The 18,981-nt window shown below is 38.2% G+C and overlaps 1 protein-coding gene across 9 annotated transcripts in view; it reads left to right on the top strand.

Annotated features, from left to right (window-relative positions):
- LIN52 (lin-52 DREAM MuvB core complex component) overlaps positions 1 to 18,981 on the top strand; it is a 208,304-nt gene that overhangs the window by 45,216 nt on the left and 144,107 nt on the right. The window contains exons 6-7 of one of the 9 annotated variants that reach the window (XM_067028100.1): positions 13,487 to 13,574; positions 14,486 to 14,579. The exons of 6 other annotated variants lie outside the window; for them this stretch is intronic. In XM_067028100.1, the coding sequence (XP_066884201.1) occupies positions 13,487 to 13,574; positions 14,486 to 14,525 (128 nt within the window). In that variant the 3' untranslated portion in view covers positions 14,526 to 14,579. Of the gene's footprint in view, positions 1 to 7,969; positions 11,439 to 13,486; positions 13,575 to 14,485; positions 14,580 to 18,981 lie in introns of those variants that run through there. 2 more of the 9 variants (XR_010839493.1, XM_059055927.2) reach the window with 2 other exon arrangements.

The raw sequence follows: 18,981 nt of genomic DNA, 5'->3' as shown, positions 1-18,981 counted from the left end.
ATTAATTTTGTATCCTGCAACTTTACCAAATTCATTGATTAGCTCTAGTAGTTTTCTGGTGACATCTTTAGGATTCTCTATGTATAGTATCATGTCATCTGCAAACAGTGACCGTTTTATATCTTCTTTTCCAATTTGTATTCCTTTTATTCTTCTCTGATTGCCATGGCTAGGACTTCCAAAACTATGTTGAATAGTAGTGGTGAGAGTGGACATCCTTGTCTTGTTCCTGATCTTAGAGGAAATGCTTTCAGTTTTTCACCGTAGAGAATGATGTTTCCTGTAGGTTTGTCATATATGGCTTTTATTATGTTGAGATAGGTTCCCTCTATGCCCACTTTCTGGAGAGTTTTTATCATAAATGGGTGTTGAATTTTTTCAAAAGTTTTTCTGCATCTATTGAGATGATTATATGGTTTTTATTCTTCAGTTTGTTAATATGGTGTATCAGATTGATTGATTTGTATATATTGAAGAATGCTTGCATCCCTGGGATAAATCCCACTTGATCATGGTGTATGATCCTTTTAATGTGTTGTTGGATTCTGTTTGTTAGTATTTTGTTGAGGATTTTTGCATCTATATTCATCAGTGATATTGATCTGTAATTTTCTTTTTTTGTAGTATCTTTGTCTGGTTTTGGTATCAGGATGATGGTGGCCTCATAGAATGAGTTTGGGAGTATTCCTTCCTCTGCAACTTTTTGGAAGAGTTTGAGAAGGATGAGTGTTAGCTTTTCTCTAAATGTTTGATAAAATTTACCTGTGAAGCCATCTGGTCCTGGACTTTTGTTTGTTGAAAGATTTTTAACCACAGTTTCAATTTCATTACTTGTGATTGGTCTGCTTATATTTTCTATTTCTTCCTGGTTCAATCTTGGAAGGTGTGCTTTTCTAAGAATTTGTCCATTTCTTCCAGGTTGTCCATTTTATTGGCATAGAGTTCCCTGTAGTAATCTCTCATGATCCTTTGTATTTCTGCAGTGTCGGTTGTGACTTCTCCTTTTTCATTTATATTTCTGTTGGTTTGAGTGTTCTCCCTCGTTATTTCTTGGTGAGTCTGGCAAATGATTTATCAATTTTCTTTATCTTCTCAGAGAACCAGCTTTTAGTTTTATTGATCTTTGCTATTGTTTCCTTCATTTTTTTTCATTTATTTCTGATCTGATCTTTATGACTTCTTTCCTTCTGCTAACTTTTGGGTTTTTTTGTTTTTCTTTCTCTAATTGCTTTAAGTGTAAGGTTAGGTTGTTTATTTGAGATTTTTCTTGCTTCTTGAGGTAGGATTGTATTGCTATAAGCTTCCCTCTTAGAACTGCTTTTGCTGCATCCCATAGGTTTTGGATCATCTTGTTTTCATTGTCATTTGTCTCTAGGTATTTTTGATTTCCTCTTTGATTTCTTCAGTGATCTCTTGGTTATTTAGTAGTGTATTGTTTAACCTCCATGTGTTTTATTTTTTACAGTTTTTTTTCCTGTGATTGATATCTAGTCTCATAGCGTTGTGGTTGGAAAAGTTTTCTTAAATTACCAAGGCTTGATTTGTGACCCAAGATATGGTCTATCCTGGAGAATGTTCTATGAGTGCTTGAGAAGATCGTGTATTCTGTTGTTTTTGGATGGAATGTCCTATAAATACCAATTAAGTCCATGTTTTTTAATGTGTCATTTAAAGCTTGTGTTTTCTTACTTATTTTCATTTTGGATGATCTGTCCATTGGTGAAAGTGGGGTGCTAAAAGTCCCCTACTATGATTGTGTTACTGTCGATTTCTCCTTTTATGGCTGTTAGCATTTGCCTTATGTATTGAGGTGCTCCTGTGTTGGGTGCCTAAATATTTATAATTGTTATATCTTCTTCCCTTGATCATTGTGTAGTGTCCTTCTTTGTCTCTTTTAATAGTCTTGATTTTAAAGTCTATTTTGTCTGATATGAGAATTGCTACTCCAACTTTGTTTTGATTTTCATTTGCATGGAATATCTTTTTTCATCCCCTCACTTTCAGTCTGTACGTGTCCCTAGGTCTGAAGTGGGTCTCTTGTAGACGGCATATGTACGGGTCTTGTTTATGTATCCATTCAGCCAGTGTATGTCTTTTGGTTGGATCACTTAATCCATTTACATTTAAGGTAATTATCGATATTTATGTTCCTATTACCATTTTCCTAGTTGTTTTGGGTTTGTTTTTGTAGGTCTTTTCCTTCTCTGTGTTTCCTACCTAGAGAAGTTCCGTTAGCATTTATTGTAGAGCTGGTTTGGTGGTGCTGAATTCTCTTAACTTTTGCTTATCTGTAAAAGTTTTAATTTCTTCATCAAATCTGAATGGGATCCTTGCTGGGTAGAGTAATCTTGGTTGCAGGTTTTTCCCTTTTATCACTTTCAGTATGTCCTGCCACTCCCTTCTGGCTTGCAGAGTTTCTGCTGAAAAATCAGCTGTTAACCTTTTGGGGATTTCCTTGTATGTTATTTGTTGCTTTTCCCTTGCTGCTTTTAATATTTTTTCTTTGTACTTAATTTTTGATATGTTGATTAATATGTCTCTCGGCATGTTTCTCTTTGGGTTTATCCTGTATGGTACTCTGTGTGCTTCCTGGTCTTGATTGACTATTTTCCTTCCCATGTTAGGGAAATTTTTGACTATAATCTCTTCAGATATTTTCTCAGACCCTTTATTTCTCTCTTCTTCTTCTGGGACCCCTATAATGCGAATGTTGGTGTGTTTAATGTTGTCCCAGAGGTCTCTAAGAGTGTCCTCAATTCTTTTCATTCTTTTTTCTTTATGCTGCTCCCTGGCAGTTATTTCCACCATTTTATCTTCCAGCTCACTTATCCGTTCTTCTGCCTCAGTTATTCTCTTATTGATTCCTTCTAGAGTATTTTTAATGTCAGTAATTGTGTTGTTCATCACTGTTTCTGTGCTCTTTAGTTCTTCTAGATCCTTGTTAAATGTTTCTTGTATTTTCTCCATTCTGTTTCTGAGATTTTGGATCATCTTTACTATCATTACTCTGAATTCTTTTTCAGGTAGGTTGCCTATTTTGTCTTCATTTATTTGGTCTTGTAGGTTTTTACCTTACTCCAGCTTCTTTGTCTGTAACATATTTTGTTGTCATTTCTTTTTTTTTTTTTTTTTTTTTTATGTGTGGTGCTGTATTCCTGTCTTACTGGTTGTTTGGCCTGAGAAGTCCAGCACTGGAGCACTGGAGTTTGCAGGCAGTTGGATAGAGCTGGGTCTTGGTGCTGAGATGAGGACCTCTGGGAGGCCTCACTTCAATTGATATTCCCTGGGTTCTGAGGTTCTCCGTTAGTCCAGTGGTTTGGACTTGGAGCTCCCACCACTGGAGCTCAGGCCCAACCTCCGGCCTGGGAACCAAGATCCCGCAAGTTTCGTGGCATGGTAAAAAGAAAAAAAAGAAAGAAAGAAAGAAAGGAGCAGTATAGTATCAAAGAATAAAATTAGAAAGATAAAAAATATATTAGGAAAAATAAAACTATAATTGAAACAACTGCAACAAGGTAAGTTAAAACCACAGCAGAAAAAAGAAACAAAAAAGGGGAGGGGGGGGAAACAAGCCAAAAGGAGAGATCACTAACAAAGTATAAAGAATAAAATAAAATTAGGAAAAATTTAAAAATCAACAACAATGAATCAACAAGGTAAAACAGAACCCTAATCTAAAAGAGGAAAAAAGAAAAGAAAAAAAAAAAAAAAAAAGCCTTGGCTATGGGGGTGGAGTTTAGTTGGGGGTGGAATTTAGGCAGGGGTAGGACATAGGCGGGTGAGGGAGGTGATGTTTGAGCATGGGGCGGTGCCTAGGCAGGGTGACGTTCAGGTGTGAGGTGGGACCTCTGCTTAGGACCTGGCAGAAGGGGAGAGGCAGCATGTGGAAAGGGGGTCCTCTGGAGAGTGGAGTTCTGGAGTTTGGAGGTAGGGCCCTGAGTGAGGGTGTGTGGGTGGGGTTTAGGCCCAGCTCTTTGGAGGGGGTCTCCGAGTGTACAGGTTGGGCCCTGGGTGGGGGGTGTAGGGGTGGGGCTTGGGCTCTGAGTGGCAGGAGGGAGGCTCTGAGGGCAGAGGATTAGGTCCTGGAGCTCAACAGGCTTCCCAGTGCCTAAGTGGAAAGGGAAAGCACTGGCCTCGTTCCCTTCCGTTCCTTCGTGCCCCTCCCCCACCATCTCTCCCAGTGTCTCCCCTGTTGCTTCTGGACCCCTAACTGTGGGTGGGTCCTTCTGGGTGTAGGAACTCCTTCCCTCCCCCAGCCACCCCTCAGGGGTGCCAGTCCCAGAGGTCTGACCTTTACTTTTACTCCCCCTTCCCTCCCTCCCACTCCCTCAGGACCCACATGGCTGGAGGGGGCCTAGGTGGGCAGAGGATCAAGCCTGGCTTCTCAACAGGTTTCTGGGGGTCCAAGTGGGCAGGGGAAAGCTGGCCATGCTCCGTTTTGATTCTCTGCCCTCCCAATGGTTCCCCAGTTTCCCCCTTTGGGCCTGGGATCCCTTCCCCTCCCCCAGCCGCCCCTCAGGGGTGCCAGCCCCACCCTACCTCTACTTCTTCTCCCGCTTCACTCCTCCCACACACCACCTCCGACCCGATTGCTGGGGGTTCCTCCCGTCCCCTTAGGTGTCAGTGGTCCCCCACCAGTGCCTGGTAGGTGCCCTGATTGTGAGGAGATGAGAATTCCACGTCCTCCTAGAATGCCAGTTTGACTCCGCCCTTCATTGTAGTTTTGATTTGCATTTCTCTAATAAGTAGCGATGTTGAGCATCTGTATGTCTTCTTTAGAAAAATGTCTATTTAGGTCTGCCCGTTTTTTGATTGGGTTGTTTGTTTCTTTGCTAATGAGTTGTATGAGCTGTTTGTATATTTTGGAAATTAAGCCCTTGTCAGTTGCGTCTTTTGTAAATATTTTCTCCCGTTTCATAGGTTGTCTTTTCATTTTGTTGATAGTTTCCTTTACTGTGCAAAAGTTTTTAAGTTTGATTAGGTCTCATTTGTTTATTTTTGCTTTTATTTCTTTTGCCCTGGGAGAGTAATCTAAGAGAATATTGCTGCAATTTATGTCAAAGAATGTTTCACCTATGTTCTCTTCTAAGAGTTTTATGGTGTCATGTGTTACCTTTAGGTCTTTAACGAGTTTGATTTTTGACATGGGGTTTGGCTTTGGATGTGAGTTCTCCATTGTATAGACAGTTGAATGCATGGATGAGTGAGGAATAAGTGAAAGGTAGAACATGGAGATAGGAGTTTGGCTATTGAGAGGAAGAAAGGGTGATAGCGAGAGGGAGAAGTGGAGTCAAAGTTTCTTGTTTGCTTTAGGACAGTAGACTTACGTTTGTTTAAATTCTGGTGGCAAAGATGGAAGACAGAGTGGTGAAAAGGGATAAAGTGTAAGTAAGGTTCCTGAGAGGGCTTGAAGGGTTAGGGTTTAGAGCACAGGTGTACTGGCCTTAGTTTGAAGAGAGCTACTGGATTTGTAACAAGAGGAAAGAGAGAGTAGATGAAAGTGCAGGTTTGTGAGTTGAGGGGAAGGTGAGAGAGTGCCTCTATGTTGGATCACAGATTTTCCTTTTCTGTATCTCTCCACTTTAAGTTATATGAACATATGTCAGGAAATGAAGAATAATTAAATATGCTTTTAATGCAGGATGGCAATCAAAAATTTTAACATGATTTAGGAGTTAAGTTTTTTATTCTTAAGTACTCTAGTTTCTTGTTTGCCTATGCAGGCCATCCTGCAACAAATAACCAGCCCAAATCTCACCCCCCCATTGTCCAATGTACTTTGTTAGATACCACAATGGTGCGTTGCCTGGGTTTCAGCAATCTTGAGTATATTCCTAATGTCAGCTTAGCAGTGCTTCTAACTGAGATTTAAAGGATAACCAAAGGGCTTCCCTGGCTTCCCCAGGAAGATCCCACATGCCGCGGAGCGGCCGGGCCCGTGAGCCATGGCCGCTGAGCCTGCGCGTCCGGAGCCTGTGCTCCGCAACGGGAGAGGCCACAGCAGTGAGAGGCCCGCGAACCACAAAAAAAAAAAAAAAAAAAAAAAAAAAAAAAGGATAACCAAAAATAACACTTGTTTGTATTTACACAATGACCTTTTTTTTTAGAAGTAAAGAGAGTTTTCTGGCCTTAAAGATCTCAGTTTCTGACTCTTTTCAAAATAACATCTAGTGTGGGGAAAAACAGCTTCTAAAATGTAAAAGCTCTGCTGGGTTTTCTTTAGAATAAAAATGGTCGTATAGCATTGTAGAGAAGATTAGAAATGGTGTGAGTGAAGTGCTTAGCATAGGTCTAAGTAAAGCAGCTAGATTAGTGCAAATGATGTAACTATATACACGGTTTATGTCAAAGACTATAAGAACAAGAGATATTGCTTATCGAGCTGAAAAAAATTGTTAAAGAGTCATGGAATCTTTTTTGTGATATGTATTTTTTTTTAATGTGCATCTGACTAGGTCAGCCTCTACCTAGTCTTTTTTTAAAAAAATAATTTATTTATTTATATTTTTGGCTGTGTTGGGTCTTCGTTGCTGCACGCGGATTTCTCTAGTTGCGGTGAGTGGGGTCTACTCTTAGATGCAGTGCGCAGGCTTCTCGTTGCGGTGCTTCTCTTGTTGCAGAGCGCGGGCTCTAGGCACACAGGCTTCAGTAGTTGTGGCACACAGGCTCTAGAGTGCAGGCTCAGGAGTTGTGGCGCACAGACTTAGTTGCTCCACTGCATGTGGGATGTTCCCGGACCAGGGCTTGAACCCGTATCCCCTGCATTGGCAGGCAGATTCTTAACCACTGCGCCACCAGGGAAGCCCTGTGATATGTATTTGAAAAGTTAAATATGAGCTTTATTTTTTCCTACTATAAAATAATACATATTCATTGTAGAAAATATAAAGAAAGCAAAAATCACCCAAAATCACAGCATCCTAAAATAGTAATCACTTTTAACTTTTTGGTCAACTCTCCTCCAAATCCTCCAAACATTTCTTTCTAAGAGGTATTATACACATATACATTCACATAAACATATATGCATATACATATATATATTTTTTTCTTTTACGTACATGGCATCATGCTATTCCTTTTCTACAACCTGCTTTTTTTTTTTTTTAATTTTTGCGTTATGCGGGCCTCTCACTGTTGTGGCCTCTCCCATTGCGGATCACAGAGTCTGGACGCACAGGCTCAGCGGCAATGGCTCACGGGCCCAGCTGCTACCCAGCATGTGGGATCTTCCCGGACCGGGGCACGAACCTGTGTCCCCTGCATCGGCAGGCGCACTCTCAACCACTGCGCCACCAGGGAAGCCCCAACCTGCATTTTTGACTTAGTGCATTGTGAACATCTTTCAATACCCATGAAAACATAGCAAAATTATCAGTTTTATGACTGTGTGGAATACCATTATATGATTATTTATAATGTATTTCATTAATTCTCTCTTAATGGACATTTAGGTTGTTTCCAGTGTTTCACTAAAGTAAATCATGCTGATAAGCATCATTTACTCTGATCAAGGTGAATGGCACATTAAAAATTTTTACATATTGCCAAAGTGACCTCCAGAAAGACTAGTCCAAATTATATTTCTAAGGACAGTAAATGAAACTACTTGCATTCCTACATCTTATAGCCAACTCTAGATATTGTGAAACTTTTTAGTATTTGTGCATTTTATAGATGAAAAATTATGTTTCAGTATTTTTTTATATGTATTCCTTTGATTGCTAATAAAGTTATGTTTACTGGCCACTTGTTTTTCCTCCTTTTATGAATTTCCCCTTATAGTTCTTATCTACTTTTCTGTTGGTTCACCATCCAGTATTTAAAGGTGAGGAAACTGAGGTCTAAAGAAATGAAGTGACTTAGACCTTGGTCACCAGAAATTTAGTGACAGAATTGGTAGTCATAGCATGTTACAGCTGGAAAGGAATCTAAGAGATCATCAAGTCCCAACACTCTAATGTTACAGATGCAGAAACAGAGGCCTAAAGATATTAGGTGACTTACCTAAGGACAGCCACACAGCTCATTAGTGACAGAACCAGGAATCTGAATCATGTCTCATGAAGAGGGAAAGGCAAGTAACATTTTTGAGCCTGGTATGTTTCCTACATGTACTTTTTCACTTAATTCTCTCTACTATTCTGTTGTTATTCCCATTTGAACAGATGAGGTAACTGAGGTTCAAAGAGCTTCAATGATTTGCCCAGTTACATACCTAGTTAATTGCAAAATGGCCTAGAATCCAAGTCTTCTGATTCTTAATCCAGGGGTAATATTGCCTCTTAGAGTAGTAACTGTCGATAGTAGAGTTACATAGTAGATCTGTTTCTTGGCTTCATTCAAATACTCATTTGATAAAATATGATTTGCCTCTTAGGAGCTTGTAAATAAAACTCTGCCTCTGTTTGGTAGTTCTTATTTGATACTGGGCACCAATCTGACCGTGAACTAAAGGAACTTATCATTGTAAGCAAGAGCTGATTAGAAGCCATGTCTAATGCTTATTGAGTGAATAGAATTGAGATCCATGAACTAGATAAGTTTTGTATGGTAGTGATGTCTGGGTTGAAACTCTTAGTATCACCTTAGAATTATTTTTATTCCATAGAGAATAAAATCTTAATATATAAATTGAAAATGACATTTGGGTTCTCTGAAGTGTAAAATGGATCTCAAATCTTCAAGTGGTCAAATAGGAACAAAATTGAAACCATGTCAATTGCATCCTCCATATCTCTAAAAAAGCCTGTTAACCTTCATTTCTTGACAGGGCACAGAATTTCAAAATCATATTAGAGCTAATTTGGTTAGGGCTTCGTCCTATAGAGATTTACAAAGATGACTATTGACTTGTGTATAACTTTATTGACACTCTTTGTTCGTTCATTTATGTGGAAGTTAGTTGGTAAACTCTGTGTTCTCCGTTTCTGCTTTCCAGACAGATCTTGTGTTTGGGTTGATGTTTTTTAAACCTGCTAGTTTCGTGTAAGTAAGTTGGGGAAAGTGGAAGAGTGCAGCAAGTGATAGAATAATTTTTTCCTTCACAGAGAATTTTATAGGCTTGTTGAATAGAGGGATCAACAATTAACTCACATTATTCTGGTCTTCAGCAGTAGGGATCTATTAAGCTTATTATTTAAGAATAGACATTATTTCTTATCTTTTGTATTTTTCTGATTTACTTTATTGGAATAAGAGTTAACGTTTAATTAAGACTTCTAGATTCTGGTAAAGTTTGGAGGTTTTGTTTTGTTTCACCTTTTGTTTGTTTGTTTGTTTTTGTTTTTCCCTTCCCTCTTGTAGCCTTTGTCACTAGAAGAATGTAAAAAACAGAGTTGGGTAGTTGATGGACGTGGTATAGCTAAAACTATACCACTTTTAAGCTCATGCAAAGGTGGTTACATAAAGAGAATAGAGCATTAATTCAGTCTATTAACAAACAAGTATCACCAGAAGTAATTCCTATTCTAGTATCAAACCTAATAGTCCTTTAACATCTCCTTTGGAATGTTGAAAAGATATCAAATGAAACCTTCAGAATGGTCATTTATAGGAGAAGAAGAAACCTCCACTTTCATTCATCTATTGTAGCTCCACTTTCTCATTGTAATGCTCAGTCCATAGTGGCTATGGTAAAAGATGTCCTGCACCTACAGAGATGGCAGTGGAGAGGGGATATCACCTTTCTGTTTATTGCTTGTTGCAATTTGGCCTGTTTACAGACAGAATTGCTGTGCGGGTGCTTCTAGTGGAGAGCAAAGGAAATCAAGGTAGCAGCACGAAATCAGCATTTACACATGACCTGTGAATTGGCTAATTTTTAACATGCAGTTAGTTAAGAAATGATTACAGCCTGAGGAGTCATGACCTCAACTTTTCATCATCTCCATTGGATTGTGCCTCAGTTTGGAAATGAAGGAGGTATATGGCAAGTTTTAATTGTACCTGTGTGATTTATCCCTAGTCAGCTCTTTAATTTCTTCTGGCTGTCTGAGGTTTCCGACATGCTGTAAATTTCCCCAACTTTTTCATTATCTGCAATTTCTTTATGACTCGTGAATCAGAGTGGAGAGAGAGTGTGGATTTACAGCAGAGATAAACATGTCCATAAAGTCTGTATCTGTGTCAGTAATTGTACTGCTGTCAGTGACTGTCCTGTTTTACAGGCCTCTCTTGGGAAAGGAACCGGCTTCACTACCAGCAGCAGCAGTGAAGTGCTTGCTTTGATTTGCATTAACTTGCTGGGAGATTAGGTAGGAATGGTGGGTAGGAACTGATACTGGACCTGACCTCTCTTGTTTGTTTGTTGGTTTAAGGTCAGATGACTTCATGTTGGATAACTGTTGAAAATAGAACATGGACAATGTTCATTTTCTAAGTGAAAATGCAGCTTATTTTTTGATATGGTAGATATGAAAAATCCTTTCTAACTTCATTTTACACAACGCATTTGAGATGATTTTCCTTTTCTATTGCTCTTGAGATAATTAAACTTGGGTCTTTTTTCCTCTTTCCATTTTCCTTTTCTTAGAGTTAAAACAGGGATTTCTCTTTTAGAACATTCGTTACTCTTCAAGAGTAGAGCCAGCCAGAGTCTTGATGATGACTATGTCTGCCATGTCTTAATTCTCAACTGTTAATGGCTCTTTCCTGATGGCTTGAGGTGGTGTGCCCTCAACCATTTGCCTGAGAAAGGAAGTCTTAAAATAGAAATTCTTCATATTCCTGTCTTTAAAGACCCTTCAGGAATTCTCTAGTGTTTGCTTTTTTTTATAGCAGTTGTGAAAAGAAACTGAAGTTCCGAGAAGCCCTTTTAAAATAGATGGAGAAGCAAACATATACTTTTCTTTTTTACATTTGATATTTGAGCAGATCCCTCAAGAATCAAAACTGTTCTTGCATATCCTAAACCTTCTGTGAGGTAGTTTAAAAGAGTAGGAGGTGGCAGTACAGTTTAACAAAGAGAGGATAAGATGCATGATAAATCTCAACCTTTAGTCAGCTCATGAGTCCAAATAATATGGAGAGTTATCTAGTTGATAACTTTTATCACCTTTTACTTATTTTCCTTCTTCTGCTTGCATTCTTTTTCCCATCTTTCTACCAGTAGATGGGAGAGGGAAGATTAAAGGAGATGATGTAACACATAATTGTCTGGCTTTTTTCCAGAAGCTGTGGTGAAAAGTATGGTTAGGGCTTCCTTGGTGGCTCAGTGGTTGAGAGTCTGCCTGCCGATGCAGGGGACACGGGTTTGTGCCCCGGTCCGGGAGGATCCCACGTGCCGCCGAGCAGCTGGGCCCGTGAGCCATGGCCTCTGAGCCTGCGCGTCCGGAGCCTCTGCTCTGCAACGGGAGAGGCCACAGCAGTGAGAGGCCTGCATACAGCAAAAAAAAAAAAATAAAAAATAAAAAGTATGGTTAGAGAAAACTATGGCTAAAATGAATTTTGAAATTATCTGTGGTTTTAATTCTTTATCTCTCCTATTGCCATGATAGAATTTCTTCTTACTCAACAAGGGATAAACTGCTTTCTTTGAGTGAGAGGAATAAGCTACTTAGACCCCTTTAGTTACTGTTAGTGAACTTGCCCTCTGTTAGAACAGGACCCTTTTCCACTCATTTTCTTCTTTCCCATCATGCCAAGCAAGTGTTCTTCATGGAATCGGCTTGTGAAGTTACATTGTTACCTAATTCTAGTTTGGGAAAGCGTCTAGTACTTGGCTTACTAGGTACAATTTAACAAACATGCACAATAACCTAAACCAACCAACCAAACAAAACTTCGAGTTATCCTCTTAACTTGGTGCTGTAACATCCTATTTTGTTTTATGAACTTAAAAAATTGTTTTCTTTAGTGAATGCCATATTGGAAGTGCTTAACATCCATTTTGCTTTATTTTTTCTTTTGTCTTTTATCCATTTTATACAATCCAACTAAAACCACATTAAGTTGGGACTAAGATAAGGAGTTTCATCTGTATGCCTGCCTGCTCAATTAGTCAAAAGAAGAATGAGATGTCCATCTAGGTCTGACTATAGAAATAAGCTCTCTGATCGCTCAGGTTGAAAGGCTTGTTATTACTAAGACTGTTTCCTCCCCCAAAATAATTTTATAGATGGGGAAAGTGTAGTATTCTAGCTTTGCAGGGGAAGCATTTTTCTCCTAGTTCAAGAGAAAATAGTTTATGGTTGTCTTCTTCTGTTTCTGCTGCCCTCAGCTGTCAAATTTAGTAAAAACAAGGGTTTAATTAGCCAGCAGTCTCACAGTGTTGGAGGATAATGACATTAACAAAGAAAAGAGCAACACAATAAAAGGTTATTTGAATACTAAGTTGTATACCTGCTATTCTCTGAAATGGCTCCACAGCAGGGATTGGTAACATTGTATTAAAGGTTTAATAAACATAGGCACTGGAGAGTGATTCAGTAATATGTCTCACACTTGAAGAAGCTCAGGCAGTGTCTTCCTCCCTCTCCTTGATCAGGCTGAGAATGGAATCCAAGAGTAGCCAGGCTTGAAACTGAAGGCAGGGCTGGAGTATTGATCTGTTAATATTTGTAGAAAGGATAATTCTTGGGTGAAAATCCTCCTATGGTGGTTTACTTTTTTAAGATCCCAGACTTCCTTGGAGTTATAGGTTAAAAATAACTTGTTTCAAACTACCAAGTAAATGAGTATCAATGCCACGAGTACATCAGAAAAGAAGCCCCTCTCTACTAGCTTAAGAAGAAATCCCCTTGTCTTCTTTTCCTCCACTAGTTCATTATGAAAAAGTTTTAAACATTCAGTGAGTGCCCCATATTTATATATAATGGGAATATTTATTTATTTATTTATGTCCCCCCTCCTTGAACTATTTTGAAGTAAGTTTCTGACATCAGGCACTTTACCCCTAAATACTTCAGGATACATCTCCTAAGAATAAAGACAGTTTCCTAAATAATAATGCTATTATTACATCTAAGAAAAATTAACAGTAATTGCAAAATACCTAATATCCTTCCACATTGAAAATTTCTCAATTGTCCCTAAATTTTGTGTAGCTTTCTTTTTTTTTAACCAAGATTCAGTCAAAGTTAAGGCACTGTAAATGCCAATACATTCTTGATAGGAGAACATTTAATGCTCCTATCTAAATTCTACACACCAGCTCTTTTAATAAATATTTACTGAATTTTTCCTATGGTGAACATATATTTACTCAGATGACTATCATTTTCCTCTAGAATATTGAGTTTCAAGTTCTCCCTCTACACCAAGCCTGCTTTATCCAGCTTCCTTAGTCTATTTCTGGTATTCTCCCCTTCTCCTAGCAGAATTAGCTGTAGAATTGATCTTTTCTCCAATAATTACTCCACTCCACAGTCAGAGTAATATTTTTGAAACACAAATTGACATGTGACCTTATTCCCTTCTTAAAACCCACTAATGGCTTCCCATTGCTCTTAGAATAAAATTAAAAACCTTTAACTTGGCCTTACAGCTCTGCATGACCTGGCCTTTGTCACACCATGTTCATCTCACACCATGCTTTCCTCTCTGAGGGAAACTCCTAAAGAGGAAAAAGTGAGGTAAGAATTTAAGGAACACTTCTTGGAAGAGATGAAACTTAAGTAGAAATGGCTACTTATTTGGCTTCCAAATATTAATGGCTAATATTTGTATATGGGAGGAAAGATGACACTTCCAACTGAGAAGCAATTTGGGGGTGTGAATTGGTTAGAGTACTAGAAAATGTGGTTGGAAAAGTGAGGAGGAGCTAAATTGTGGAAAGCCTGAGGAATCATTTTCAAAAGTCTTGGTAGCCACCCCCAGAGAGAATTGAAGGGTGTGGTGATGGGTGTAAGAGACCAGCTAGGAAGCTGTTGCAGTCCAAGAATACAGTAACTGCTTGTACTAGATAGGAGGGTATGAATGCAAAGGAAGGTTATTTGCGGGGGGAAATAGATATGAAATTGTAATAGACTGGAGAGACATGAGTCAAAATGATTTCAAGATTTTAAGCCCTTATGACTAGGAGAATACAATTTAAGGTGGAAGTGGGTATGCATTATAAAACTTCAGTTTTGTTTGCCAAAGTGTCATTAAGGCATCATTGAAATGAATAACTTAACTATCAAGGTTATAGGATAAAAGATTGTGGCTATCAGATCTATTAGAATGAGGTTCAACTACATATAATTAGAAATTCAAAATAATTGTGGCTTACACAAAGTAGAATTTCTTTATTCCCCACAAAAAGGATGGCTGGAGGTAGTTAGGTACAGACTGGAAGGGGAGCTCTACAGTGTCATCAAGAACTGAGGCTTCTTTCTTTTCACTCACTTTCTTGGTGCCTGGCTTCCATCCTAAAGGATACCTCCTGGTCTAAGATGACTGCTAGAGATCTAGGCATTGGGCCTGAGCTGTGGGCCAGAAGAATGTGAGAAGGGAGAAAGACAAAAAGGGGCACCATACAACTGACTCCTTTCCTTTTAAGCAGGCTTCCTGGAAATCCTACAGAATTCAGTCATCTGGACTGACTGACCTAGCTGCAAAAGAATGTAATCTTTTATCCTGAGCTGTAATTTCGCTGGGTAAGAATTGGGGTTCTTTTAATAAGGAGGAAAAGGAGAACAGGTATTGGGATAAGCAACCAACATTCTCTGCCACAGGGAACAAGAGACCTGTGCAAGAGCAATGATTGGTCAGTAGAAGTAGAAAAATGTGAGGTGATGGTTATGTTGAGAAGCTCAAAATTGTGATCTTTGTATGGATGGATGTTAATTTGTGAATTGGACTTCATTCTTATAATTTGTTATCTTGTGTGAATTATAAATAAAGGGTAGAGACTGTTTCTGTTTTCTTTTCTGTATGTTTGGTATTCCAAAAATGAGTGAATAGCTTTTAAGAGATCTTGCAGACCTTTGTCTTTGGGGGGCTGGTTTCCAAGGAAGTAAATAGAAGATCTCAGCTTTTTTTTTTAATCTTTAGGAGGCAAACAACTCAAGAAATGGTCATCTTTTAATATTGACTGTTTTTAGTAGTCAGCTTATTAATACTTATGTCTACTCAGCAGGTTCTGAGTAGATATTTCTAGTTATGAAGAGAAACACTTGGTTGTCTGATTTCCACATATTTATCAAGATTCTAAGATTTTAAAAAAAGAAGATTGTCTAAGTAAAATTTTGTTTTATGCGATTAGCCTGGACTAGGGAATCCAAGGGCTAATTTTTATCTTCACTCTGTCTCACATAGCCTTGATTATAAAAGTCTATCAATATTGTTGAATGAATGATTAAATTATTTCTAAAGGCTGATATTATGTAGGCTCTGGTGATATTACTGTTTAACATAGTAGAATTTGCTTTATAGCCAGTAAAAAACAAAACAAAACTGTAATATCCTTTATTAATATATTACATAATATAATTATTAATATAATTACATATATTATTAGTAAGCTATTTTTATAATGACTGTATTGCTAGTTTTAAAAATCTAACTCCTAAGAATGCTTTAAAGCAAAATACATAGATTCATTTAGAAGCACTCTTTGAAAACTTGACCCCAAATGCCAGATAAAGCTATCAGATTTATGCTGCTTAAAATCGTGAAAATCAGTGTTTTCCTCTTCATGTTTTGAGACAACTCCTTACTTTCCTTGTAGCACTTTGCTGCAGAGTGTGCATGATTTTGCCCTACTTCTGGTAACTGGATTCTTATCCTCTCAATAGCATCAGTATTAAGCCAGCCTTCTTTACCTCCTCCATCCATATTAAACCTGTCTTGGAAAGAGTCTGTTTATTGGATAATAGAGCTACACTGGGGCTCTATGACAGTATCTTTTGCTGCCTCGTTAACTCTGGAGCATTAGAACAAGATAAAAATGCCCTAAAGCCTCTTATCTGATGTCTGGTGTAACCTGCTGAAAGCAGGAATGCTATTAGTTTATGTTAGAAATCAAATGGCCCTCTCCAGTGCAGGAAGTACTGATTAAAGCTGAAGTGTCCCTGGAGGACTCTACAGCTGTCACAGGGGTGGTAGCTGCCCTCACCAAAAGGGATATCTGGGCCAGAGGTCCCAGTGGGGTGGTGCCTTAAGAACACGCACGTGGCTGCCCCAGCTGTTCTGCTTTGCCTAATGAATTGTTTTACAAGAAGAGGCTGGGTATTGTCATCACAAGCTGCCTTCCTTAGGGACTGGAGCAGGCCAAATAATAAGTAATGTTAGTGATGGTAATTGAAAAATGATGGCTCTCCTGGGATCCTTATAGCCTGGAGCTGGTTGGCACTTGTGGATTGTCTTGTCCTACCAAGGCCCTTTTTGAAGTGTGCCTTTTTTTTTTTTTTTCCCCAATTTCATAATAATGTTGTGATTTTTTTTTTTCTCCCCTTCCCACTGTAGAAGTTTATTGGCAGAGGCAATCTTTGGAACATTATAGTGGCTTTAAGTACAAAAGGAACAGCTTTGGCTTTTTCATTAAATTATCAACACTGCAATAGTAAAGAAGGGCCACCACATCTTCTTAGTCTCTTGGGGAACCTCTGCAGAGATCTTTCCAGACTTTTAAAAGAACATTTTAAACTTATACAGATAATTCAATCTCTTGATTTAAAAACTTTTAAAAAATAGTATGGAAGAATATAAAGTGGAAAGTAAAATCCTTACCTGCTGAACTTATCTGAGGAAACCACCAACAGTTTCTCCATGAACATTTCCAGACATTTTCTATGCATTAATAAAGTTTATATATGTTACCACACACATATGAGGTCATAATACGTATACGTAATGTTTTGTAATTTGTTTTTTCCTCCCCACAACATATCTTGGATATCTTTCCACAGCAGTTCAGATAGATCTACCTCTTTGTTTCTCAACTGCTGCATAGAATTTCATAGTATGGATATACCAATGCTAGACTCTGTTGACAGTTTGACTTGGACCTATGAGTGAATACTTACTATACCAATTGGTTGCAATGACTGATTTGTGTTCTGTGGTTCAACCTATGATCTTTATATGAAGTGATTTCCTCTCTTCAGGAATGTTGCCTTTAGTACTGGGACTGTTTTAAAATAGAAAATGCTAGAGGCAAAACTTTTTTGGAGGGATGGTATGAGTCTTGTCATGGATCATCAGCTGGACATATGAGTGATTTGCACCCTGCTGTGTGTTTTAAATTCTTTGCTTAGTTAAATGAGAAGTGTTCTGTCCCAGATAGGTGGGGAAAACAAATAGCCTTTAATGGATGTTGTCTAAGGCATTGACTGGAGGCTTCCTCTAAAGTTGAATGAGTGTTTTCTCCCCTAATTTTCTACTTCACAAGTTCCAAGAATCAAGTTATGAATGCATTAATGGACTTGGGTAATGATTTGTCAGCACGTGAAAATGAGGACTTAGGTTTCTTGTGTAACAGCTTGGCTAACAAAGCAAGTTTGTGCCTCATGAACTTTAGGGCCCTTGCTAGGAGTGGCAGTGTGATGAACGAAGCAAAGCAATTTTCCAGGAGCATTTCAGGTCAGTGATGGGAGAAATCAGTTGTCTTCTCAGGCAAACAGAAACCTAATTTTAGTTGCATCTGTCTTCAGTAGAATCTATGCAAATTGAGTGGTAAAATTTTTTACTTCCATCAAAAGTAGGAACATTGTAGGTCTTTTTTAACTCAAAGCCCTTTAGACTAATTCTCTCAATACTTCAAAGCTCTGATTTGCCCAAATGTTGAAAGATGTTATTCTAATAAATTGTGAAATGCCAACCTGTTTTGTTTCAAGTTTCTTACACATTTTCCCTCTCCTTGATGTTAGTCATTTGAATTGTTATACAATGCTTAACTTAATACTTGGAGGCTATTATTAATAACAGTTACTATTTATACCCCATTTACTTCTTGTCCAAGCCTTCAGTATTCTTGGGAAACATAGGTATACAGAGATTTTCAGGGACTCTTGTGGGCTGTGGGAGGTCCTCTAGACCTGCGCTGTCCAGAACAATAGCCACTAGCTGCATGTGGCTATTTAAAGCTAAATTAATTAAAGTTAAATAGAATTTAGAATGTAACTCCTCAGATGCACTCCTCAGTAAATGCCCTCGGTAGGCACACATGGCTGCTGTCTACCATTTTGGATGGCATAGACATAGAATACTTCCATCAGATGGCACTACTCTAAACTAAAGGTTGGCTAAGTATGGCTCACAGCCCATTTTTGTATTCCCTGTGAACTAAGAATGGTTTTTACATTTTTAAAGCGTTATAAAAATAAAACAAAAACTGGAAGAATATGAGACAGCGACTGATTGTGACCCACAAAACCTAACATATTAACTGTCTGGCCCTTTACGTGAAAAGTTTCCTGACACTGGGACCTATGTCCACTTCTCTTGATAACATTTCAGCTTTTCTGATCAAGTTAGGTTAGGGGTTTCCCTAAGCCATCAGAAGATTGTGAATCTATCAAGCAAATTAGGCAAATTTAGAGCAAAGTTTCTTTCTATAGACAGACTGTGGAATGAGTCCAGAGCTCACACAAATCAGTTCCCTGGAGCTAGCACAAGTGGGATGAGCTTTGAAATAGGTAAAATTCTTTGTAGTATAAATGGTCGACTTGCAACAGCTTTGTGAATAATACCTACAGTGTAACAGAACATCATTCTGATTTTGTATACTATTTTGTGTCTTTTAAGTACTTATTCTCTCATCTTAATTCTGAAAGAAATAGAATGAATACATTTCAGCAGACACACTTGACCTTTCAACAAAGAATTTACCATGAAGGTTTTTAACTGTTCAGTTTATTTTTGACTGTCAAATTACTTCAGTCAATCTCTCCTAGGAAAAATGAAGCAAAAAGATTCTTCTGCTGATATTCTCAACATCTGAGAGAATCTTCCCTTGCCAAATGTAGCTCTAACAATTTCTCATTAAATATAAAGCTTACAAAATCTGCCTATAAAATGAGCATCTGGCATTTCTGTGGTGAATTAGAGAGTCAACTT

The sequence above is a fragment of the Kogia breviceps genome, chromosome 3 (assembly GCF_026419965.1).
Source record: "Kogia breviceps isolate mKogBre1 chromosome 3, mKogBre1 haplotype 1, whole genome shotgun sequence".
Classification (NCBI taxonomy): domain Eukaryota; kingdom Metazoa; phylum Chordata; class Mammalia; order Artiodactyla; family Physeteridae; genus Kogia; species Kogia breviceps.
The sequence above is the reverse complement of the archived record's forward strand: the minus strand, read 5'-3'. Positions and strand labels throughout refer to the sequence as shown.